Source organism: Hydra viridissima, unplaced genomic scaffold (assembly GCF_058129835.1).
Source record: "Hydra viridissima isolate aposymbiotic clone 2 unplaced genomic scaffold, HvirCarnegie_v1 scaffold_7, whole genome shotgun sequence".
Lineage (NCBI taxonomy): Eukaryota > Metazoa > Cnidaria > Hydrozoa > Anthoathecata > Hydridae > Hydra > Hydra viridissima.
In genome coordinates, this window is record NW_028324306.1 from 5,767,591 (window position 1) to 5,788,619 (window position 21,029).

The window sequence follows — 21,029 nt, forward strand, 5'->3', positions numbered from 1 at the left end:
CAAAATGCTGCTGGGTCAAAGGCAAAAGTTTTTCTTCAAGCATCGCTTGATATTCAGCACCACGAACTTTGACTCCATCTGGAACAAAGAAGAGAGGAGTTTTATCATTGTGGGTGATTCCTGCCCAGACCATCATTTGCTGTGGCTTCTGTTGATGGGAAAAGATTATTTTTCGAGTGGCAGGGGCTCCTTAGACTAAGTTCTGTCATTTTGATTATTATAAGCTTGCTCAAAATTGAACCATTAGAAAACAGAATTTTCCGGTGTCGCCAAGCACCAAAACGTTTCAGAAGCTTCCTGCATCGGTTCAAACGTTTTAGTTTCATCTCTTCTGTAAGTAATTGAGCTGTAACAAGTTTCCTGGCTTTTAATCTGGCTCCATTCAGAATATTTCGGATTGATCCTTCAGAAATTCCAACAGCTTTAGCCATTTTCTTGTTGAGTTCTTCTGTGTTTGTGGGTCTCTCTTGATTCGACCTTAGATCTTATTCTGGTTAGCTGGAATGTTGGCAGTCCGAGGACGTCCACTTCTCCGCCTGTCTTCATAGCTCCCAGTTTCTTGATATCGTTTAATGACTTTGGATACAGTTTGATGTTTAGAAGTTGGACAATTTCTTTCACTCTTCTTCCTTGCTCAAATAGAAAAATAATACCGGGTCTGAACTTAAACATGTTTCCTAAAAAACAATACAAACATTGTTTACAAATGGGGTTACATTATGTAAAACCTGAAAAACTGCATAGGGTGCGTAAAAAGTTCGTCTACCTTGTTTAAAACGTTAAAGAAAAATGGCCCTGAACTTTTTACGCACCCTGTAAAGGTTAAACTATAACAATTGTCAAATGTTTGTTGAAATTATTAGTTCAATATTAAAACTTTTAATATTAAACCCCTCCCTCTCAAAGGCACTGATTGCAGTAGCATACAATGAGATATACTTTTTTAAAAATAAAACGATTTTTACATGAAAATACAGTGGCGGATTTACCATATGCGAGGCCACAGGGAAGTTTTCTATTATATTAGTTGAGTTTTTAATTCTTGTGTTCTATTGTGTTTTGGATATTTATTAGAACGTAACGAAGCAAAAAACGCACATAGGTTTTAAATGTACATTAAGTATTTATTTTATTTTGGATGAAGATGCACTAATAAGACTACTCAAAATGCGATATCATTTATTTTTTTCGCAGATTTTAGGAGGATCGATTACATTGACTTAAAACTTAACCTTTCTGACTTTTAAAGACGCAAAAACATCAATTAAATCAGAACAGTCCAAAGACCGACTTATTTTATTTTCAATGGAAATTAAAGCTAATGCAGATAAGCGGTCTTGACCCATAGTGGAACGTAAATAGTTTTTTATGAGTTTTAATTTGGAAAATGACCTCTCTGCGCTTGCCACTGAAATAGGGGAAGTTAGTAAAATTCGTAGGGCAATAAATAAATTTGAAAAAGTTTCGATTAAAGAATTTGCCGTAATATACTTCAAAATTTCCAGTGCATCTTTCGATTCCGCCAAAGCTTCCATTCTTAAAAATGTATTTATTTCCGAGTGTAACTCTTCATGGTTCACGTCCGATTCTTCTGTACTAGGATTTCTCAGTGATATTTCTAAATTTTTACAATCATTCAACAATTCATTTGCATATTAACTTCGCATTTTTTTGGTACGGGTTAAAAAACCTAATATTTTGTTGTATGAATCAAGCATTTTGAATCTTTCATTTAAGCTTACTAATGCAACATCAATTATTGCATTAAAAAAATCTACTTTATATTTAGACTTTCCATTTAGAGGTGTATCAGTTTCTTCATATTCAAAAAAACGTCGTTTTCGGCTAAGCCGCACTTGAGGGAATACTGGCTCAGTACCTAATTTTATAGCTATTTCTTCAGATTTTTTAATAATCGCTTCAAATGATTCATCACTTCTGAATGATTCTAAAAAAATTTTCGTAGTTTCCACCAATTTTATCATAATAGAAATATCTGCCGAGGGATTCTGCATAACTTTACTTACTTTGTTAATTTCAAACAATAAATCATGCCGAATTGTAAGTGAAAGTATAAACTGATATGAGGATATCTCATTTGCAAGACCGTTAGCTTCAGAAACAACAACTCCAATTGAACTTGAATCTGCAACTTTGTATAAAGCTTCTATAATTTGAACCAAATTATCTTTTACAACTTTTATACTATTTATACGGCTTTCCCAACGCGTATCTGATAATGATTTAACAGTCATTTTACAAACACTTTGCAGTATGTCCCATCGAACGGTTGATGCAGCAAAAAATGCAAAAATTCGTTGAACAGTACTAAAAAAGTTAATTGCAATTGATACTGATTTCGCAGCATCACATACCATTAGATTAAATGTGTGGTTAGCACATGGAACGTAAAGAGCTCTGAGATTTTTTTCTTTGATTAAAGCTTGAACCCCTTTGTATTGCCCTCGCATGTTAGCACCATTATCATACGATTGCCCGCGACAATTCATTAGATCCAAATTATACTCAGCTAATAAATTTAAAAAAGTTTCAACGAAACCTGAACCAGTGCTATCAGTTATGTGAAAAAAACCACAAAAAAGTTCTTCAATTTGTACTTCTTCCTGATTAATTTTAACGCATCTCAAAAGAATTGAAAGCTGTTTTTTATGACTTGCATCAGGAGTGCAATCCATGATAACAGAAAAATATTTTGATGACTGTACAGAAGATACGATAGTTTTCAGTATTCTTCTCGATATAAGTCCAATTATTTCATTCTGCACATCTTTTCCAAGATAAGTGTCAAAGCATTCTTTATTTTTTATTCGTTTGAGATGCTCTAACATAACTGGATCAAATTTTGCAATAAGTTCTACTTGTGCCAAGAAGTTTCCATTATTAGGCTGATAAAGTTGCTCACGGTGTCCACGAAAAGGTGATCTTTCCACCTTTTAAAAAATGATCTTTCCGCTAACATTAGCACTATAGCAAAAAGACGTTCAAGTACCAAGCGCCAATGTTTCTTCTCATTTTCTATCATTCTCTGCAAATTTTGATCAATTGTTGCATTTGATTTTAAATTAACTGACATATTCATCCATTTTTGCATACAGCTAATGCGATCCTGAGATATATCATGTTGTTTTAGGCAAGAACCTATATTTTTCCAATCTGAATAACCTTCAATCGAAGATAAACATATTTTTCGGGTAGGAAAAATTTTGCAACAAAAGCAAAATACCGAATTATTTTGTATAGAATACACTAGCCAGCTTCTAGAAACTTCTTCACCGTTAGCAAGAACTCTCGTGTAGAAACTAGTATTAAATCTGCGACTCGATTTATCGGCTTTAAAATTTATTTGTTTAACCTGAGTCGGTCCTTTTTTAACAATATCGACTCTTTCTCGTTCATTAAACGAAATAGGCCATAACGCCGGGTCGTCGGAAACAATAACCACATCAGTTATGTCTTGTTGTGCTTCATGCAATTGAAGATTCGAAGCTAAAACAAAATCATTAGAAGCTAACAAAGACTCTTGAGACAAATTCATTTCAAAATCTTTTTCATGGGTGTCCGGTAATAGGACAGCAGAAACTTCAGAATTTGAAACATCAAAAGATAAAGACGCTAAAGATGTTTCAGACTGGTCTGATAAAATATCTACCAATTTTTCTGAAACATCTTGCGAAGTACTAGACCTGCATCAAAAGTTGTGTTAGTACCTGATGATATATTAAAAAAACTTGTCACTGGTTTAATTTTCTTTAACATATCTGTATGTTTTTTCTTATTTCTTTTTTTTTCGGCACCCGAAGCCCATTTTCTTCCAGTGTCTCGATCACGATGAGGATTCATAGTTAAATAATGATGAATATAAATTTAAACTTTTTCTAAAGTTTGATATTTATTTATAAATATATAATATAATTTATATAATATTAATATAAAAGCGAATAATCAGAAGAATAGCCAAGGAAAGAGCAGAAGTCGTCAATATAAAATGTATAATCAGAAGAATAACCAGGAGAAAAGCAAAAATCGTCAATATTAAAATCGCATAAATTACTAAGAACACCAAAAACGAACGTCTGAACTATAAGAATTATAATTTAGAAGTGAAATGGAAAACAAATAATCTCTATTTTTACATCATTCATTACTTACATTATACCAAAAAATTGTAACTCGCACACAATCATAACACAACATTTTTTATACCAACAACAATCATACTATAGCTATAGCAATATAACAAACTATAACAAACGAGAAACTAAAATCAAAATTGTTGTCAGGAAAAATAAAAAGATCGTTAATGAAGACATTAAAGTGCTCACAAAAACAAAAACGGCATAGCGACGTCAAACAAATATAATACCACAGAAACCACAAATCTTTTCAATATAAAACCAAAAACGTACCAGGGTTTTGTATATTAAAATGTACATAAAGAACTCAACTCATAAAATGCATAAAGACTCAAAGTCAGAAGGAAGGAACAAGCGTCCTCATGAAAACACTAATGTAAAATAATAAAAATAGTATGTAAATGTGATAAATTAGTAAAAGAAAAATCAGTCTTTGTTGTAAGTTCTGTAACGTCGAGTCTAATTAAAAGCCAGCGTAAGGAGTGAATATAAAAGCCACAACAATAATAAGGGAAGTGCCAGTCGTAAATCAAAGAACCCAAGATGGCTTTAACAGCAATGCAAGGAGAGTCTCCAACTTTAGACTTCACCAACTCACCAAGGATATTCACCAAGGATATAAGGCTGATAAAATTTTTTTATATTACTTGTACTAAGAGAAAAAAAAATGCGAGGCCACCTGAGCGCGAGGCCACCGGCAAATGCCTGCTTTGCCTGTGCTTAAAACCGCCGCTAGGTAAATGTTATTTCCTTTTTTTAAAAAAATTATGCAACAATAAAAATTCTCGAAGACCATTCAGAGATGTAAAATCGGACAAAAGATATACATAATAAATCAATAAAATGGATTACAAAATGACTTTGTAAAATAACCAACTTTAAATAAACTTTCAGTAGAATTAAATAGAAAAGTTTATATTATAATGAAAATTTTCCCATTTATTAAAGACTTTAACAATAATATATATATATATATATATATATATATATATATATATATATATATATATATATATATATATATATATATATATAAATAAATCATTAGAAAGTAAATTTTAGATTTTCTTATCATTAAATACAATGCCTTCTCCCAAATTTGTCAGAGCAGCACATAAAGTTACTATTTTATCACAGTTTGCCAAAATACTATTTGCAGACTTATCCTTAATGTTTTTTATAATCTTTAATGATATGATACCTTTTAATATAGTGAATCTGTTTTTCATCAATCCTATTACTTGTTCAATATCAATTCTAACTGATGCAATTTTTCTAGATGTTTCAATTTCTTTGGCAAATAACTGTTTTTTCCCCTGTGTAAATGCAGGAAATAACAACTCAGCAGAATTCCCAGCAGCAAAGTCTTCTTGTAGAGTGAATCCACGATCTGCTAAGATTTGGTTTCCTGGCATATATTTACTAGAAAATCCAGTTTCGCGTAATTTGTAAATCCGAAGCTCTGCCTCCATAACATTTTCACAAAAAATCTATTGCCCCAAGAGGAGTACAGGAAATAAACACTTTAATTGTGCGATGCCTTTTGTACTGGCTGTAAAATTGAACCCTTGCTAAGAGCAAAGACAGTGCTTCAACAAATGTCCCGAAACAATCAATAATAGATAGAAAACAATCAATAATAATGGAAACTTAGCTTTGAAAATGCCAGGAATAGTGTCGAATATGTGATCTCGATCTTGCATTTTTATTAAAAAGTTAAGTTTCCAATACATTATTTCAAGCCACTTGTAAATATATTCATTAGCTTCATTAGCAGTTGTTTTGCTAATGTTAGATATATATGCAATTAAGTCAAAATTTAAATTTTTGCTTTAACTTGATTATGGTTATAATAACCTGATCATAAGTACTTAATTCTATTGGTCTTCTGCTGTCAAATATATCTTTACATACATAATTTATCGTCTTTTCTAACACTTTAAAGTCTAAGCCAGTCAACATCATGCAAACAAACGGATTTTGCTTCAAAGCTTCTAAAGAAAATGGAGATGCAGCTAACTTTAACTCAATATTTTTTAATTTTATCCAATTTCTTTTATTTCTTAGTTCATCAATTTCATTATAAAATTCCTCTCTTTCTGAAAAAAAATTAGGTGACTGTAAAGAAAAAGTTAATTCTGATGAAGAAGATGATTGATGATTGCAAATTCATATCATTAGTAAAAGTTTCCATTTTTACATAATTAACAGATTAAAATAACAGATTAAAATAACAGATATGAATGATTTATATAAATCTTCTAACCTTATGAGTATCATGTTTGCCGACGATACTAATTTATTTCTGTCAAACAGTTAAATTTATGAGCTTTTTTCAAATATGAATAAAGAACTCAATCACACCTCCAACTGGTTTAAGTGTAACAAGTTAACTTTAAACATTGACAAAACAAAATGGATCCTTTTCCACTCTCGCAAAAAAGCGTTTTTTACCAAATAATTTACCTAAACTTTTTATTGATAAAACTGAAATAAAAAAGGAGTCGGTCACAAGATTTTTAGGCATTTACATTGATGAAAATATTACATGGAAGTATCATATCGACTTTATTTCTACTAAATTGGCAAAAAGTATTGTAATTCTATATAAAGTCAGATACTATCTAAGTAAACAAAATTTAATTCAACTCTACAACTCATTTATTCATAGTTATTTAAATTATACAAATATTGTTTGGGGAAGTTCCTCTAAAAGTAAATTGCGAAATCTTTACCATCTTCAGAAATACGCAATGCGTATAATTTGTTTTGAAAATCGTTTCTCTCATTCAAATATTTTATTTAAAAGCGTTAAAGCACTCAACGTCTACGAACTTAATGTCTATAATATTTTATGTTTTATGCTTCGTTGTAAAAATGAACAAATATTGTTGATTTTTAAAGATCTTCTTACCCATAAAACTATAACCAAATATCCTTTACGAAATAATAATTTATTACTTGAACCATTTTGTCAAACATATAATAAAATATAATATATAATATAATATAAATATATATATATATATATATATATATATATATATATATATATATATATATATATATATATATATATATATATATATATATACTTTCGTCAGGTCAGGTTATCCTTACGTTAAGTCAGGTTATCTTGCTACTGGTAACATGTAATTCAGTACAACCTGCTTCATGTTAACGTCAGGAAGGGCATCCGGTTGTAAAACATTGTTTCAACTCTTTTATAATGTCATTATGAAGAACCATCTAAACCACACAAGAGTGGAAAAATAGACAAAAATGACGATATATATATATATATATATATATATATATATATATATATATATATATATATATATATATATATATACATACATACAGTGAGAACAGAACTTAATTGTACAAAGTAATTTTTCAATTAAATTAGCATCTTTGAATAAAATACTATATCAAGCAGTAATTATAAAGAATTTTTTTTCCTCCAATTATTTATTTGGTAAAAAACCTTCAAAAAAATTATAAAGTTTGTCTTTATGCTTTTGAATTACCTGGTTAAGAATTCGAAACAAAAAGAAGGGGATAAAAACACTAGCACATAAAATAATTGTACAAGAAAAACTTTATAGGTTAAAGCTAAGAAAAAATACAAGTTTATTAAAATAACTGAGAAACAGTTTCAAGTTTTTGTATTTTATTAATATACTTTAGAATTTAGTTTGTCCTCCATTTGCTTTAATTACATTTAACAAGCGTTTCGGTATCGATTCTACCAGACATTTGATTTGATTATTGTCAATATTAGACCATGATTTAACAACAGCTTTCTTTAAGTCTTCTTTTTTCGTAAATGCTCTATAACCTATTTTTTTATCTAATAAAGTCCATAAATGCTCTATTGGATTCAAAACGGGGCTTTGTGAAGGCCATTCTAAAACATTTATGCCATTTTCATCAAAAAAAGTTTTGGTTTTTTTAGCAGTATGTTTTGGATCATTGTCTTGTTGAAACAAAAAACTGTTTCCCAACCTAAGACTTTTAGCAGAAGATTTTAAATTTCGTTTCAATATATTGTTATACAAATCAGCATTCATTTTTTCATCAATTAATTCTAGTTTACCAACACCATTCCATGCCATACAACCTTATAACATTACACTTCCACCACCATGTTTAATTGTTCCTCTTGTGCAACTCAAATTAAATGCTTCACCCCTCTTTCGCCAAACTCTTTGTACACCATCAGATTTTTTAAAATTAAACTTGGATTCATCAGACCAAAGTACTTTTTTCCAAAATGATGCTGGCATTAAATAATACTTTTTTGCAAAATTCTTTCTTCTCTTCATATGATTTTTTGTTAAAAACGGTTTTTTCCGAGCTACACATCCACTAAACCTTGCTTTATGAATGCGATTTTTAATTGATGTTAGTGAAATTGTGTTTCCTGTTAAACTTTTTAGATAATTTGCTATATTTTTTGCACTTTCAAACCGATTTTTTTTAATCATTCTTAAAATTTCACTATCATCTCGTGAGGTTTTCTTCAGCTTTCGCCCTCGTCCAGTTCGAATTTCAAACGTTTCATATTTTTTGTATTTACTTACAATGGCTCCAACTGTTTTAAATGGAATATTTGTAAGTTGTTCAACTTTTCTATAAGTGTTTCCTTGTTTAACCAAGTCTACAACAAGTTTTCGTTGAGTAGTATATAAATACTTACCTTTGGGTGCCATAATGTTAGATGAACAGAGTTTTTAATGACCTTTATTTATCAAAACTGTTAATAATTGTTGAAAATAATATTCTAGAAATATAAATTCAATAATAAAATTGATATTTTATAAATTAAAAAAACCATAAACATTCATAAGAAATAATAAAACAGTTTTGTACTATATATATATATATATATATATATATATATATATATATATATATATATATATATATATATATATATATATATATATATATATATATATATATATATATATATATATATATAGTCAACTCTCGTTATGTCGACTACTTGATATCTTGAACTTTTGGTTATATCAAACTATTTTTGGGTCCCATCGAACCCTTATATATGTAATATACTATATATCGATAACTCAAACTTTCGCTATCTCAAACTAATTTTTCATTTAAATTAGAGAGCGGACAACCGCGATTTTCGATTATCGATTAATGACCAACCAAATTAAAAAATCAATGATTAATTCGATTAAAGTTGTGTGACCGTTTTAATCAGTTTCGAGTAAACTATTAATCATTTTAATCAAATTTTCTAATAATTAGTCATTTTATTTATTTTAAATCTACTTAGATTTTTTAAATTTCTAATACTCCTTGTTCATAAAAAACTCGATAAAATATTTTTTTTTATTTTAAGAGAAAAACACAAAATGAAAAACACAATGAAACACATTTTGTTTTAACATTTATTGTACAAAAATCACGAACACATTAAAAGATGGCAAACAAAGTCTCTCAGTTAGTTTAGCTACTTTTGTTGGTTTGTTTAAGAGGCAAGGCTTCAGATGATTTAGGAATTTTTCCTCTTTTTTGAAGGCTGTCGTGTTGGCTGCTCTGCCAAAGCATTATCTTCAAGTTCATTTAAATCTGAGCTTCTTCCAGGATTAGGTAAATTCGCTAAAGTTGTGTACAATAAAACAATCACTAAGCCATCTTAAAACAAAGTATATTCACGATTATTTATAACAGAATTAAAAAGTAAATAATAACATAAAAAATGAGTTCGAAAAATAATAATAACTTCAAAAATGTCTTTAAATTTTTTCAAATTAATGATTTTAGATCGGATGAAGAATCCGATCCAGACATAAGTTACTTTAACGAAATTAATATGCCTGAATTTGTATGCTCTTACATTGTCATTCATGTGAATATAAAAAGTTTAAAAAAAACTTTGCAATTTTTTTAAACTTTATTTGCAAAACAAACATTTGTTTCAACGTGATTTGTTTAACCGAAACTTGGTGTTCTAAAATAGATTTTGAATCAAATTTTGATCTCTTTCTCCCAGGTTTTAAAGAAATTTTTTTGTACAAAATAAAACTTATATACAAAAATTCTAAAATCATTTCAATCAAATGTTGCTTTAGGCCTCCGACTGGAAGAACAGAAAATTTTGATAAATTTTTGAAACATAATCTAAAAGAAATAGCTAGTCAAGAGAAAAAAATATATAATTTGGGTGACTTCAACTTAGATTTTTTTGAGTATAGCGAAAACCAAACCATAAAAACATTTTATAACATTTTATTTAAAATGGGTACCATACCAATAATAGATAGACCGACTAGAATTACAAACCATTCCTCGACTTTAATTGATAATATATTAACCATTGACTATTTTAATAAATCTTTAAAAAATGGAATTATAAAAACTGATGTTTCTGATCATTTTCCCATACTTTTTTCTATTAAATCAGATTATCAATTAAAAAGCGCGGGGAAAATGACAATAAAAAAGCGAATTTTTTACAAATGTAACTTAAAATTATTCAAAGATCAAATTCTACAGCAAGACTGGAATCACATAAACTTTAATGATAACATAAACATGATCTATAACCGTTTTATAAAACTTTCTTTAAAATCTATGACGCTAATTTTCCAATATGTGAAATAAATATCAAAGCCAAACACATACTATCTCCTTGGATAACTAAAGGGCTAAAAAAGTCTTCGAAACTAAAACAAAAGTTGTATAATATATATTTAAAAACTAAATCCGAAAAGCATACACAAAATTACAAAAACTACAAAAATCTGTTTGAAAAACTTCGAAAAAATGCTTAAAAAAATTATTATTCAAATTTACTTTCTCAGGACAAACATAACTTAAAACGCTTCTTGGAATTAATGAAGGAAATTACAGGAAAACAAGTAAGTTCAACCTCTCTTCCACTTGCAAATAAAGTTGGAAATAAAATAACTAATGATATTAATGAAATTGGGACTGAACTTAACAAATTTTTTTTTCACTGTAGGAGCAAATTTATTAAACAAAAGTAATTCCTATTTTTAAGACAGGAGACCTGACCGATGTAACAAATTTCAGGCCTATTTCTGTTCTTCCAGTTTTTTCAAAAATATTAGAAAGAATAATGTATAACAGACTGTACACATACCTAATTACCAATAAACTCTTTTATGAAAATCAGTTCGGTTTTAAAAAAAACAACTCAACCGAACATGCTATTTTTCAATTAACACGTTGTATTAACGAATCATTTAAAAATTAAAAATTTACACTTGGTGTTTTCATTGTGTTTAACTACCTTTTACAATAAGCAGTTATGTACGAGTAAAAATGACAGCTCTTGATCAAGAAGTAAATGTAATTATTTAAAAACAAAATGCATTATTTAAAAACAAAAAGCCATCAAAAATAGTTCGTTGCATTAATAAGTAATGCAACACTGGCCCTCACTTAAGTGTCCTTGTTCACTAAGGGTATATTCTTTTCATCGATAAAGGTTATATTTACGTTGTTATTAATATCTGGAGCTTGAATAGGTTTATGTTCTTCTAATAGATATAATTTGTTAATTGGCCTTTTTATAACTTGAGGTTTATTAGTAGAAATACATCTAACTGATGCTGCACGAATTAGATTATCATTTGATAGTATTAATTCCTGTACGATACCTAACTTCCATTCGCAACTTGACGTTTTCGGATCATCTATTATAACGACATCACCAATTTTAATGATGTGACCAGAGCTTTGAGATTTGCGATATTTATGAAATTCTCTTAGTTCGATTAAATATTCATTTTTCCATCTCTGCCAAAAGTGCTCCAGAATGGTTTTACTATGATAATACTGTTTACTTAAATTATGTTCCTCATCAGAAAGGATATTTGAATGCGACGATTCTAAACTAAGCTTACGTCCAAACATAAAATGATTAGGTGTTTAAAGATTCTTTACCAGGTGTTTCATAAATAAAGGTAATAGGCCTGTTGTTTGTTATGATTACGATTTCAGAAAGAATTGTAAGCATTTCTTCATAGTTTAATCTTGATGTTGTTAATATCTTTTTAAGAGTTCTTTTTATTGTCCTAACCATTCTCTCAAATAACCCACCCCACGGCGCTGCAGCCACATTGAAATGCCAACGGATACGCATAGAAGAAACAAAAGCTTGGGTTTCATCTGCTGAGAAATATGTACCATTATCACTGATAATCTCATAGGGTAAACCATAATGCCCAATAAAACGACGTAGACAACGAACACATGACTGTGCAGAACAATCAGGTACAAGATCTAAATGAAGAAAACGTGTACTAGAACAAGTTGCAATGAATATCCAAGCTTTAAACATTTCATCTCCAAAATAGATATTTTAAATAAATATTGGACCACAATAAACTACTCCGGCATATTTAAAGGCATATTCATCATTTAGCCTTGACAAAGGTAAGGGAGGTGAAATAGGATATTTATAAGGTTTGCTATCATATCGTCTACACACATAGCATTTTTTGATAAGCTTCCTAATAGTATTTCGAGCTTTTGGTATCCAAAATTTGGAACGCAATTGAGTTAATGTTTCCTTTACTCCATTATGTTTTACTATTGAGTGGCAATTTAATATTAATAGTTCACTAAACAAACTGTTTTTAGGTAAAATTAATGGATGTTTTAAATTGTATGGCATTGGGGTATTACCAAGACGACCTAAACAACGAACAACACTACTTTCAATGAAAAAACCTAAATCTTTCTTCAACTGACTATCCGATTTTAATAAACTTATGTTTTTCTAAATATATCTAATCCAAAGAGTTTCAGCTTGGTTTAAATCTATGGCATTAGGAGTAGGAGAAAACCCTCCCACACATATTTCCTTTTTAACTATACAGACAAAACGCAAAACGAATGAAGTGACTCTCAGAAGATGGTCATAATTTTCAAATCTCTCAATATGCATTCTAAATTTAAAGGAGAATCGACAGATGTCATCAATGTTACAACATCAGAATGGAATGATAATCCCTGCTTTTTTGAAATCAAAGCATGGCCAGGAAACAGAATCATTATACAAAAATTTGGCACCTTTGAACCAAAGTTCATTATTTTGAAAATCACTAAATTTACTTTCACGTGATATAATATCTGCTGGGTTTCTTTCACTCGCAATATAATCCCAAAATTTAACATCATATAGCAAACGAATTTTTTCTAAACGCTTTTGAATAAACAATTCATAGATCTTATTTTCATTATTATAACCCAGTTTAGACAGATAATAGAATTAGAAAATTTGAGAAATATTGTAAACACTAGATAATTCTTTGGAAACAACTGACATTAAGTTAGCTAATAATAACATGGCTCTTAATTCCAGCATTGGAATTGTACTTTTACTTAAAGGAGAAACTCTAGATTTAGAAGTGACCAAACAAGTATTGTAATTGTTGTTAATACAACATCTCAAATAAACACAACGCCCATATGCTTTTAGACTTGCATCACTAAAACCATACAACTCATATTTAAAGTTATCTGGTTTGTCAGCCAACTTTTTATGCCACCTTGGCACATAAACAAACGGTACAGAAATTAAATCATGAACAATTTGATCCCATTCATTCAAAATATCACCATCTATTTCAACATTCCATTCGAGTTTCAGCCTACAAATAGACTGAAACAATATTTTACATCTTACAATGACAGGATTTAGAAGTGTAAAGGGTCGTAGAAGTTAGCTATAAATATAAGAATGTCTCTTTTTGTTGGGTTAGAGTTAACAGTTGTAAGAAGTTCTTGAAACGAAAAAATAAAGCAATCTTCTGATTTATTCCATTTTAAGCCTAAAACTTTTGATATATTGCGCGAAATAAAGTCATCCTCTTGAATCAAATCGCATAACTCTTTTGAGTTTAACTCAAACTTTCTCAGATTAAATCCACCTTCTTTTAAACACGATTTGGATTTTTTATAAAATCTAAGTCCTTCAGCAACAGAATCTGTACTTGTATTTAAATCATCTACATGAAGTGATTGAATAAATTTTTTAACAAACTCAGGATCGCTATTTAGATAACTTTCTGTTTGAGTTAGAAGAGTTGCAGACAATAAAAAGGGAGAAGATGTGACACCGAATAAAACTCTGCACAAACGATATGTACTTAATGCATCTGAATTCAATTTAGTGTTATTTAAATCAAACAAGTCATCATACCATATAAAACGTACAAAGTCACGGTGTATTTTAGCCAATTATATGTTTAAAAATGCCTTTTCAATATCTGCAATGAAGGCAATTCGCTTTCAATGAAAACGTAATAACATTCCAAACAAAGAAGTTGTAAGAGATGGGCCATAAAACAAACATTCATTCAATGAGGGACCAGATATAGAAGAACTTGCATCGAAGACAATTCGAATTCTTGAAGTTTGTTTATCATTACGAATAACCGGACGATGGGGTAAATAGTGAACATTACCAATATTGCTTTCAAATATGGACACTCGTTCAATAATGCCCTTTGACAATTGATCTTTAATAATATCATTGTAAGATGTAAATAAATTTGAATCTTTTATAAACTTTTTCTCCAATGCCAAAAACCTACTCATGCTTAAATTATAATTATCACCTAACACCGGATGATCTGATTTAAATGGTAACTCAACTTCGTACATTTGGCCATCAAACTTTATATTATTTTTAAACTGATAACATATGACCTCATCAGTTACATTAAACTTTGTATTGTCCCATAATGAATTAAACTCCTTTTTAATTGCTAGTTGGCTATTGACAAATTCAGAGTCTATTTTTAAAACATGTGTTGATAAAACAGTTGAATTATCTACCCTATCCCTTTCAACAATCATAGGGTCCACTAACAATGTACCCCACTTTTGATTTAATAGCTACTGGACCACTAACTCCTCTAATGACCTGATTTTCTACAAATTTCAAATAAAAATTAGCTCCAACCAATATATCAACAGATAAAGTATCATTTAATTTATTATCATCAGCTAACCTTAGACCTCTCAAATGGCTATAGTTACTAGAAGCAATACCAATGTGCTGTCCATTTAAAGGAGAGCAAATGTCTTTAACAAAGCATTCTATGACAATGTAATAACCATAAATACTTTTGACAGCCTAACTCTGTCTAAGACCTCTGAAACAGCCTAACTCTGTCTAAGACCTCTGAAATGCTACCATGTCCAAAAGTCTTGATATGGATTTCTTTTTTGCACAATGGTTTTAATTTAAGTTTGGCACATGCAGATGTAGAAATATAGCTGAGCTGCGAACAATTATCAAACAGGAGTCGACAGGCTGCAGATTGGGAGTTGTCTTCATTTTCAAACAATACTAAAGCAGTTTGCAGCAAAACAGCTTCACTCTGAAGTAAAGAAGCACTGGCAACCGAGGTTAAATTTGCATTTTGTTTTTCATAGTTAGATTTTGCATGATCCTTTCGATTTTCATCACAAGTTGAAATATGATGTAAACCACCACATTTAAAATATTAAAAAGAAGAAGGGCATTGATGACTAAAATGTCCATCACAAAGGCAACGAAAGCATCGCCTTTTCTTGCTCAAAATCTTCTTTCGAGCTGTAACATTTGTAATAACTTGACATTGATGTGGCTTGTGGTTATTATTGCAGAAAATACATGAAAGTTGAGTAGCAGTAGAATTATTTTTATTAAAGGGTATATTATTAACATGATAATTATTTCTTTCAAAATAGGTTGATTGCCTTTTATTTGATGCTCCAGTAGAGTAAAAAGTACTGTTTGTGAATGGTAAACTAGAAGGTTCTGAAGAATTGCTACTCTGTTCACATGCTCTTAACTCAGATTTTAGTACACGAAGCACATTTCTTATTTCCCAAGTTTAATTATCATTTAATTTACGACTGATAATTAGGTTAAGTTCATCAGGAAATTTCTCGAGTAATTCTGGTATCAACAAAGGACCATACGTTGAGGAATTAATTCCAAGGTTTTCTAAACTACGAACCTGGATTTCAATCATATCTAAAATTCTTCTTAAAGAATTATCATTTTTTATGTTGATTACACGCTCTAGAGATAAAAGCTTTTTCATGTGAGAAGATATCAATATTTATTTATTTGAAAAACGATCTTTCAAAATATCTAATGCAATTACATATTTATCATTGGAAAGTGATAATCCTGTGATTGCAGATAATGCTTGGCCTTAGACTAAGTTTCGTAAATATGTCATTTTTTGAATATTAGACAGTTCTTCATTTTGGTTAATAGCACAGTTAAAGTTTTCAAAAAATGAATGCCAATTTCCTGCTTTGCCATCAAATGGTTCAAGATTTAATGCAGGAAGTTTAACCACCTTGTTAGTTTTAAATGTAGTAACGGAACTGGATTCATTACTTTTTCAATCAAATTGCTTTAAGAAAGTATTAATTTTCAAAATCTCACGTTTATAGTTAAGTGTATATTAAGTAGCATTGTCATCATCAAGTTGAACTCATCAACATCTTCAATAAAAACAGAAATCTCTTCATCTAACACTTTGATTTTTTCAAACTTATCTGCAGCAGTGTCTCGTAAGGTTATAAGTTCATTTGAAACTTCTGTGTGATTATCAGCTCTTATAAGTTCATTAGTTTGATTAAATATTTTCATAACTGAATTTATGTTCATCGTACGAACTCTGCGTTTAGTGGAAAGATTGGACATGGTGCAAATCTAGAATCTCACAGAGTAATATTTTTAAAAAAATAAGGGAATAATGATATTAATGAGTCTATACACAACTCTTTAAGATGAATGCAAGTGTTGATAGCACACTTGTCCAAAATGGGAAATAATTACTCCGAAGCTTCCCGAAAAAACCCTTTGGAGCGAAGTATCTACATATGTTCCTGATTAGAAAAATGAAAAAAATGAAATCCTTCATGACCGTCCGAGCGAGAAATTTTAGTTTTAAAATGTAAGAAATTGCGACAAAAAATATTTTTTTGCAATCAAAAGAAAACACATTTTTTATTCACTAAACATTGATCTACACTACATAACAGATCCCTGATGCATGGGTAAGTCACTAAAATGTTTAAAAAACTTCAAAATCAAAAGTAAAATGATTGTTTAGCAAGTTTAATTTTGATTTTTTTAAAAATGATTTAACAATTGTCCACTGTAGATTGCTTTTATTCTTTTTATTCTATGAACACATAACAAAGAAATAATGTGAGAAAACAATGTGAGAAAACAATGTACTCTTTAAAAAATTGAGTTGGGGGCAGCTTTAATGTTAGTTAGTCAAGCTTTTTTGAAAAACTAAAACATAAATAAACTGAAACAAAGAGACGATGTTTTCTTGATAACTTTGCATTAAAGACGCTTGCTGTTGAAATCTACTATGCAACTCAGCAACTTTTCTGGATAGTCTGCATGACCCAGAGGCCTTTTGTATCTCTCCCAGTGGGTTCGGAAACTGTGATGAAGGGCTTCTGTTGTCTGTTCGCTGAATGGTCCAAGAGACTTTTTGTGACGATCAATGAAATCCTTGACATGAAAGAAGACAGTGTGGACTTTTGGACTCACACTTACTTTTGGCAAGGAGAGGAAAGCCAGTTGAAATTGGTCAATTTTCTTTGAGTAGTTTGAATCCAGATGATTTCCAAAGCAGGCATTCACAACTGCATCAAACTTTCTCAAAGTGTCGATGAATGGAAAAACATGAAAAGCTGAACAATTCTCTGCTTGTCTTTGAAGAAGGTCAACATTTTTGAGGAGTTTGCGGCATTCATTCCCAGCAAACTGCCCTCCGTGAAAAGGCTGTTCTTTGATATGAAGAGCTTTAGGCCATTCTTCAGCCTCAGGCCAGGAGTCCTTTAGTGCCTTGAACAGATGGTCCACTACACCGAGAAGGAGATGTAGCTCCATTGGTGGTATGATGTCAAGAACAAGTGCATTGTCAGAAAAATCCAAGAGGGGCTCATGCACCACATTCTGAAATTGTTTAGCCTTTTTCATGTCTAAACCAGCTGCTTTAAATGAGGCATAAGATCTTCTGATGGATCCAAAGGTTCGAAAGTTACCATTCTGTGATAACCTATTGTGGTCAATGTCACACCATGTGCAAGGGTGTGAGCTGGCATGTGACTGAAGCCCACACACAAGGTTTGCCACCTTCAGGTCACTTGAAAGAAGAAAGTCAACTCGCTCAGAGAAGATGAGAGATAGTATTGTTCTCAAATTCTCATAGTTTTCTGGTACATCCTCTGCTACAGCAACAAGAAGTTGAGATTTCACACCACTGTCTTTTGCTGCAAAAGATGTAAGTGTCTTCTTGTCTGGTGGAGCTTGAACTTGAGAAATCAATTCATCTTCTTGAATCCCAAGGCTAACCTTGAGGAAACCACCACCACCGTCAATTCCAAGCTTGACTATGTGCTCTTTTTACACTTGTCTTTTGAGCAAGACATCATTGAGAAGTTCAGAGAGATTCTTGCAGTGAACCACAATTTGTTTCTTTGTCTGAGACTTTTCATCTGTCACAGTTATGTTTGTGTGAGTGAAATGTTCAGATAGTTGTGTACCTATTTGATGGAATTTTGCCCGGAATTGAGGTTCAACAACTCTGGCTTGTGCAACATGGTTCAATGTTGAGGCCAATTTTTTGACGCTTGCATTAGACAGCCCTGTGTTTGTCTGAATGTTTGCAAGGTCTTGGGCTTTTAGAACTACTTCATCACCAAAGAGTCTTTTTGCGCTTGCTGCACCTGTATTAAAAACATTGCTATGAGTAGGAGCAAATTTTTCACATAAACAACCAAGTTTTGTTTATGGAAAGTAAAGTTTAGATTTGAACTGCAAATTTTATTTGTTAAAGGTTTTTTCTTTTGTAAAAGACAAAGACAATGACAAAGTTTTAATTACTATCAGATAAAAGATTTGCAAGTTACTGTTACCTGGAGTAATTGGCAAAGGTCGCCCACCACCACTTTGTGCTATTCTTAGGGTTCCATGAGGAGAAGCCTCTTTAGATGAAATGACTGCTGAAGCAATCTGTTCACTGACTTTGGAATCTTTTGATGCCAACATCTTTATGTTATGCCTGAATGTGAACTGATTGCATTGATGAGGTACTCCTCTTCCAATTAAGGAGAGGCAATCAGAACATCTTCTTTGGTCTTGGGATGGTAAAGGCTGTTGTGGCATTTCAAATGGGTGCTTTTGCAATGCTTTCAGGTGTCCAATTTTGCAAATGATGCAATCACACTGCTGTCCTCTTGTCTCAGGCCTAGGGATGACAGATGAGAAATCAAAAATGGGAGGGACAGAGACATTCTCACCATTTTTCTTTCTCCTCAGAAGCAGTCTGCAAGAATCACACATTCCAAGTGGGACTCGTGTGTCACAAAAGTCAACATCCTGAGAAATCAGACTCTTGACTTGGTCTTTAAGAAAACTTTTTAGCTCCCTAGAATATTTTTTCATACAGAGGAGACAAACTGACTTCCGACAGTCTTCATGATTTTTTGCTGAGTTTGGCATTTTTGAGTTGTGCATTCCACGAATGAAAACATGAATATGTCATTAAAATGCCTTTACCCGAAATTTGGTTCAATATTTTATTAGGGATGTGCCACTAATACTTAAGAACTGATTTTTTCATCAAATTTTGAAAAAAAAATTAAAATTTTTTTTGGCAAAAATCTTATCTTTTAAACTGAAATTTCTCGCTCGGACGGTCATGAAGGATTTCATTTTTTTCATTTTTCTAATCAGGAACATATGTAGATACTCCGCTCCAAAGGGTTTTTTCGGGAAGCTTCGGAGTAGTTATTTCCAATTTTGGACAAGTGTGATAGTAGTTAAGATGAAATATGTTTGACAAATAGTTAAGATAAAAATGAATCTCAAATGATTGTACTAAAGAACAATGATAACAATTAAAATCTGCACTTATAATGAAATTTCCTTTTAATCAATGTAAAGCACATTAGGACTGCCTACCAGCAACCACATTAACTTAAATGTCTTTAGTGAAAGCAAGTCCAAAATAGCAGAAAATTTTAAATTATTTTTAAATTCAGACCAATTTAAAATGCACTTCGAATAATTACAGTACTTGTCTTTCGAAATATAATTATTCCATATAGAAACAACGTATTTAACATTAATATATTAAAGAAGAAAAATAGTAACGACTTAGCTGCAAATATCTGGAAATATCTTTAGCATCCAACTGAATAAAATTTCAGGATAATTACTACTGTAACAATCTTAAATCACAAAGAAAAAACTCCGTAGGCTCCATGTTTATCTACCTTTTACAATAAGCAGTTAAGCACGAGTAAAAATGACAACTCTTGATCAAGAAGTAAATGTAATATATATAATAAAATTATTTACAAAGATCGCATGCTTTCGCTTCCCTATAATACAAGAATCTGTTGCGAGAAACGCATTTTTTTTAAAAAAAAAAAGCCATCAAAAATAGTTTAACAAGTCAATGTGTTGCATTAATAAGTAATGCAACACATTGACTTGTCAAAAGCTTTTGACACGGTCGATTATGATATTTTGCTTAAAAAACTTAAATGTTATGGCAAAGTTGGTAAAACTCTAAGTTGGTTCAAAAGTTATCTCTCCAACCGAAAGCAATTTGTTTTTAGCAAAGATTCCCAACCTCAAACATTAATGAACATAACATATGGTGTCCCACAATGATCCATACTTGGACCACTTCTTTTCATTATATATATAAATGATCTTAACAAAGCATCCAATTTGAAGACTATAATTTTTGCAGACGACACAAACTTGTTTCAGTCAGATGAAAATATAAACATACTTTTTGATAATATGAACAGAGA

The 21,029-nt window shown here is 30.7% G+C and overlaps 4 protein-coding genes and 1 pseudogene across 4 annotated transcripts; all 5 read right to left on the reverse strand.

Annotated features, from left to right (window-relative positions):
• Positions 1-1,220: 1,220 nt before the first annotated feature.
• Positions 1,221-4,205, reverse strand: LOC145189882 (zinc finger MYM-type protein 1-like). Its single transcript, XM_090094272.1, has 4 exons — positions 4,171-4,205; positions 3,011-3,704; positions 1,691-2,951; positions 1,221-1,618 (listed from the first exon to the last, which is right to left on the reverse strand). Exons 1-4 carry the CDS (start codon positions 4,203-4,205, stop codon positions 1,221-1,223), a joined length of 2,388 nt encoding a protein of 795 aa, XP_089950398.1.
• Positions 4,206-5,212: 1,007 nt separating this feature from the next.
• Positions 5,213-8,872, reverse strand: LOC149885825 (uncharacterized; annotated as a pseudogene).
• A 2,731-nt stretch (positions 8,873-11,603) lies between these two features.
• LOC149885826 (uncharacterized) lies at positions 11,604-12,077 on the reverse strand. The gene has a single exon (XM_090094273.1). It carries the CDS (start codon positions 12,075-12,077, stop codon positions 11,604-11,606), a length of 474 nt encoding a protein of 157 aa, XP_089950399.1.
• A 7-nt stretch (positions 12,078-12,084) lies between these two features.
• Positions 12,085-12,504, reverse strand: LOC149885827 (uncharacterized). The gene has a single exon (XM_090094274.1). It carries the CDS (start codon positions 12,502-12,504, stop codon positions 12,085-12,087), a length of 420 nt encoding a protein of 139 aa, XP_089950400.1.
• A 21-nt stretch (positions 12,505-12,525) lies between these two features.
• LOC149885828 (uncharacterized) lies at positions 12,526-16,267 on the reverse strand. Its single transcript, XM_090094275.1, has 7 exons — positions 16,075-16,267; positions 15,050-15,257; positions 14,471-14,946; positions 13,938-14,326; positions 13,465-13,830; positions 13,226-13,371; positions 12,526-12,916 (listed from the first exon to the last, which is right to left on the reverse strand). Exons 1-7 carry the CDS (start codon positions 16,265-16,267, stop codon positions 12,526-12,528), a joined length of 2,169 nt encoding a protein of 722 aa, XP_089950401.1.
• Between the last annotated feature and the right edge of the window lie 4,762 nt (positions 16,268-21,029).

Excerpts from the sequence above, each read along its gene's own strand:
- LOC145189882 (XM_090094272.1), bottom strand. The coding sequence starts at position 4,205 with ATGATTGTGTGCGAGTTACAATTTTTTGGTATAAT. Across the intron at positions 3,705-4,170 it reads TTACAATTTTTTGGTATAAT|GTCTAGTACTTCGCAAGATG; the intron begins GTAAGTAATGAA and ends CTTTTGATGCAG. Across the intron at positions 1,619-1,690 it reads TTCATACAACAAAATATTAG|AAATATCACTGAGAAATCCT; the intron begins GTTTTTTAACCC and ends GTAAAAATTTAG.
- LOC149885826 (XM_090094273.1), bottom strand. The coding sequence starts at position 12,077 with ATGTTTGGACGTAAGCTTAGTTTAGAATCGTCGCATTCAAATATCCTT.
- LOC149885828 (XM_090094275.1), bottom strand. The coding sequence starts at position 16,267 with ATGAAAAAGCTTTTATCTCTAGAGCGTGTAATCAACATAAAAAATGAT. Across the intron at positions 14,947-15,049 it reads GCTATTAAATCAAAAGTGGG|CCAACTAGCAATTAAAAAGG; the intron begins GTACATTGTTAG and ends ATTTGTCAATAG. Across the intron at positions 13,372-13,464 it reads TTTCCAAAGAATTATCTAGT|CGTTTAGAAAAAATTCGTTT; the intron begins GTTTACAATATT and ends TTTATTCAAAAG.
- LOC149885827 (XM_090094274.1), bottom strand. The coding sequence starts at position 12,504 with ATGTTTAAAGCTTGGATATTCATTGCAACTTGTTCTAGTACACGTTTT.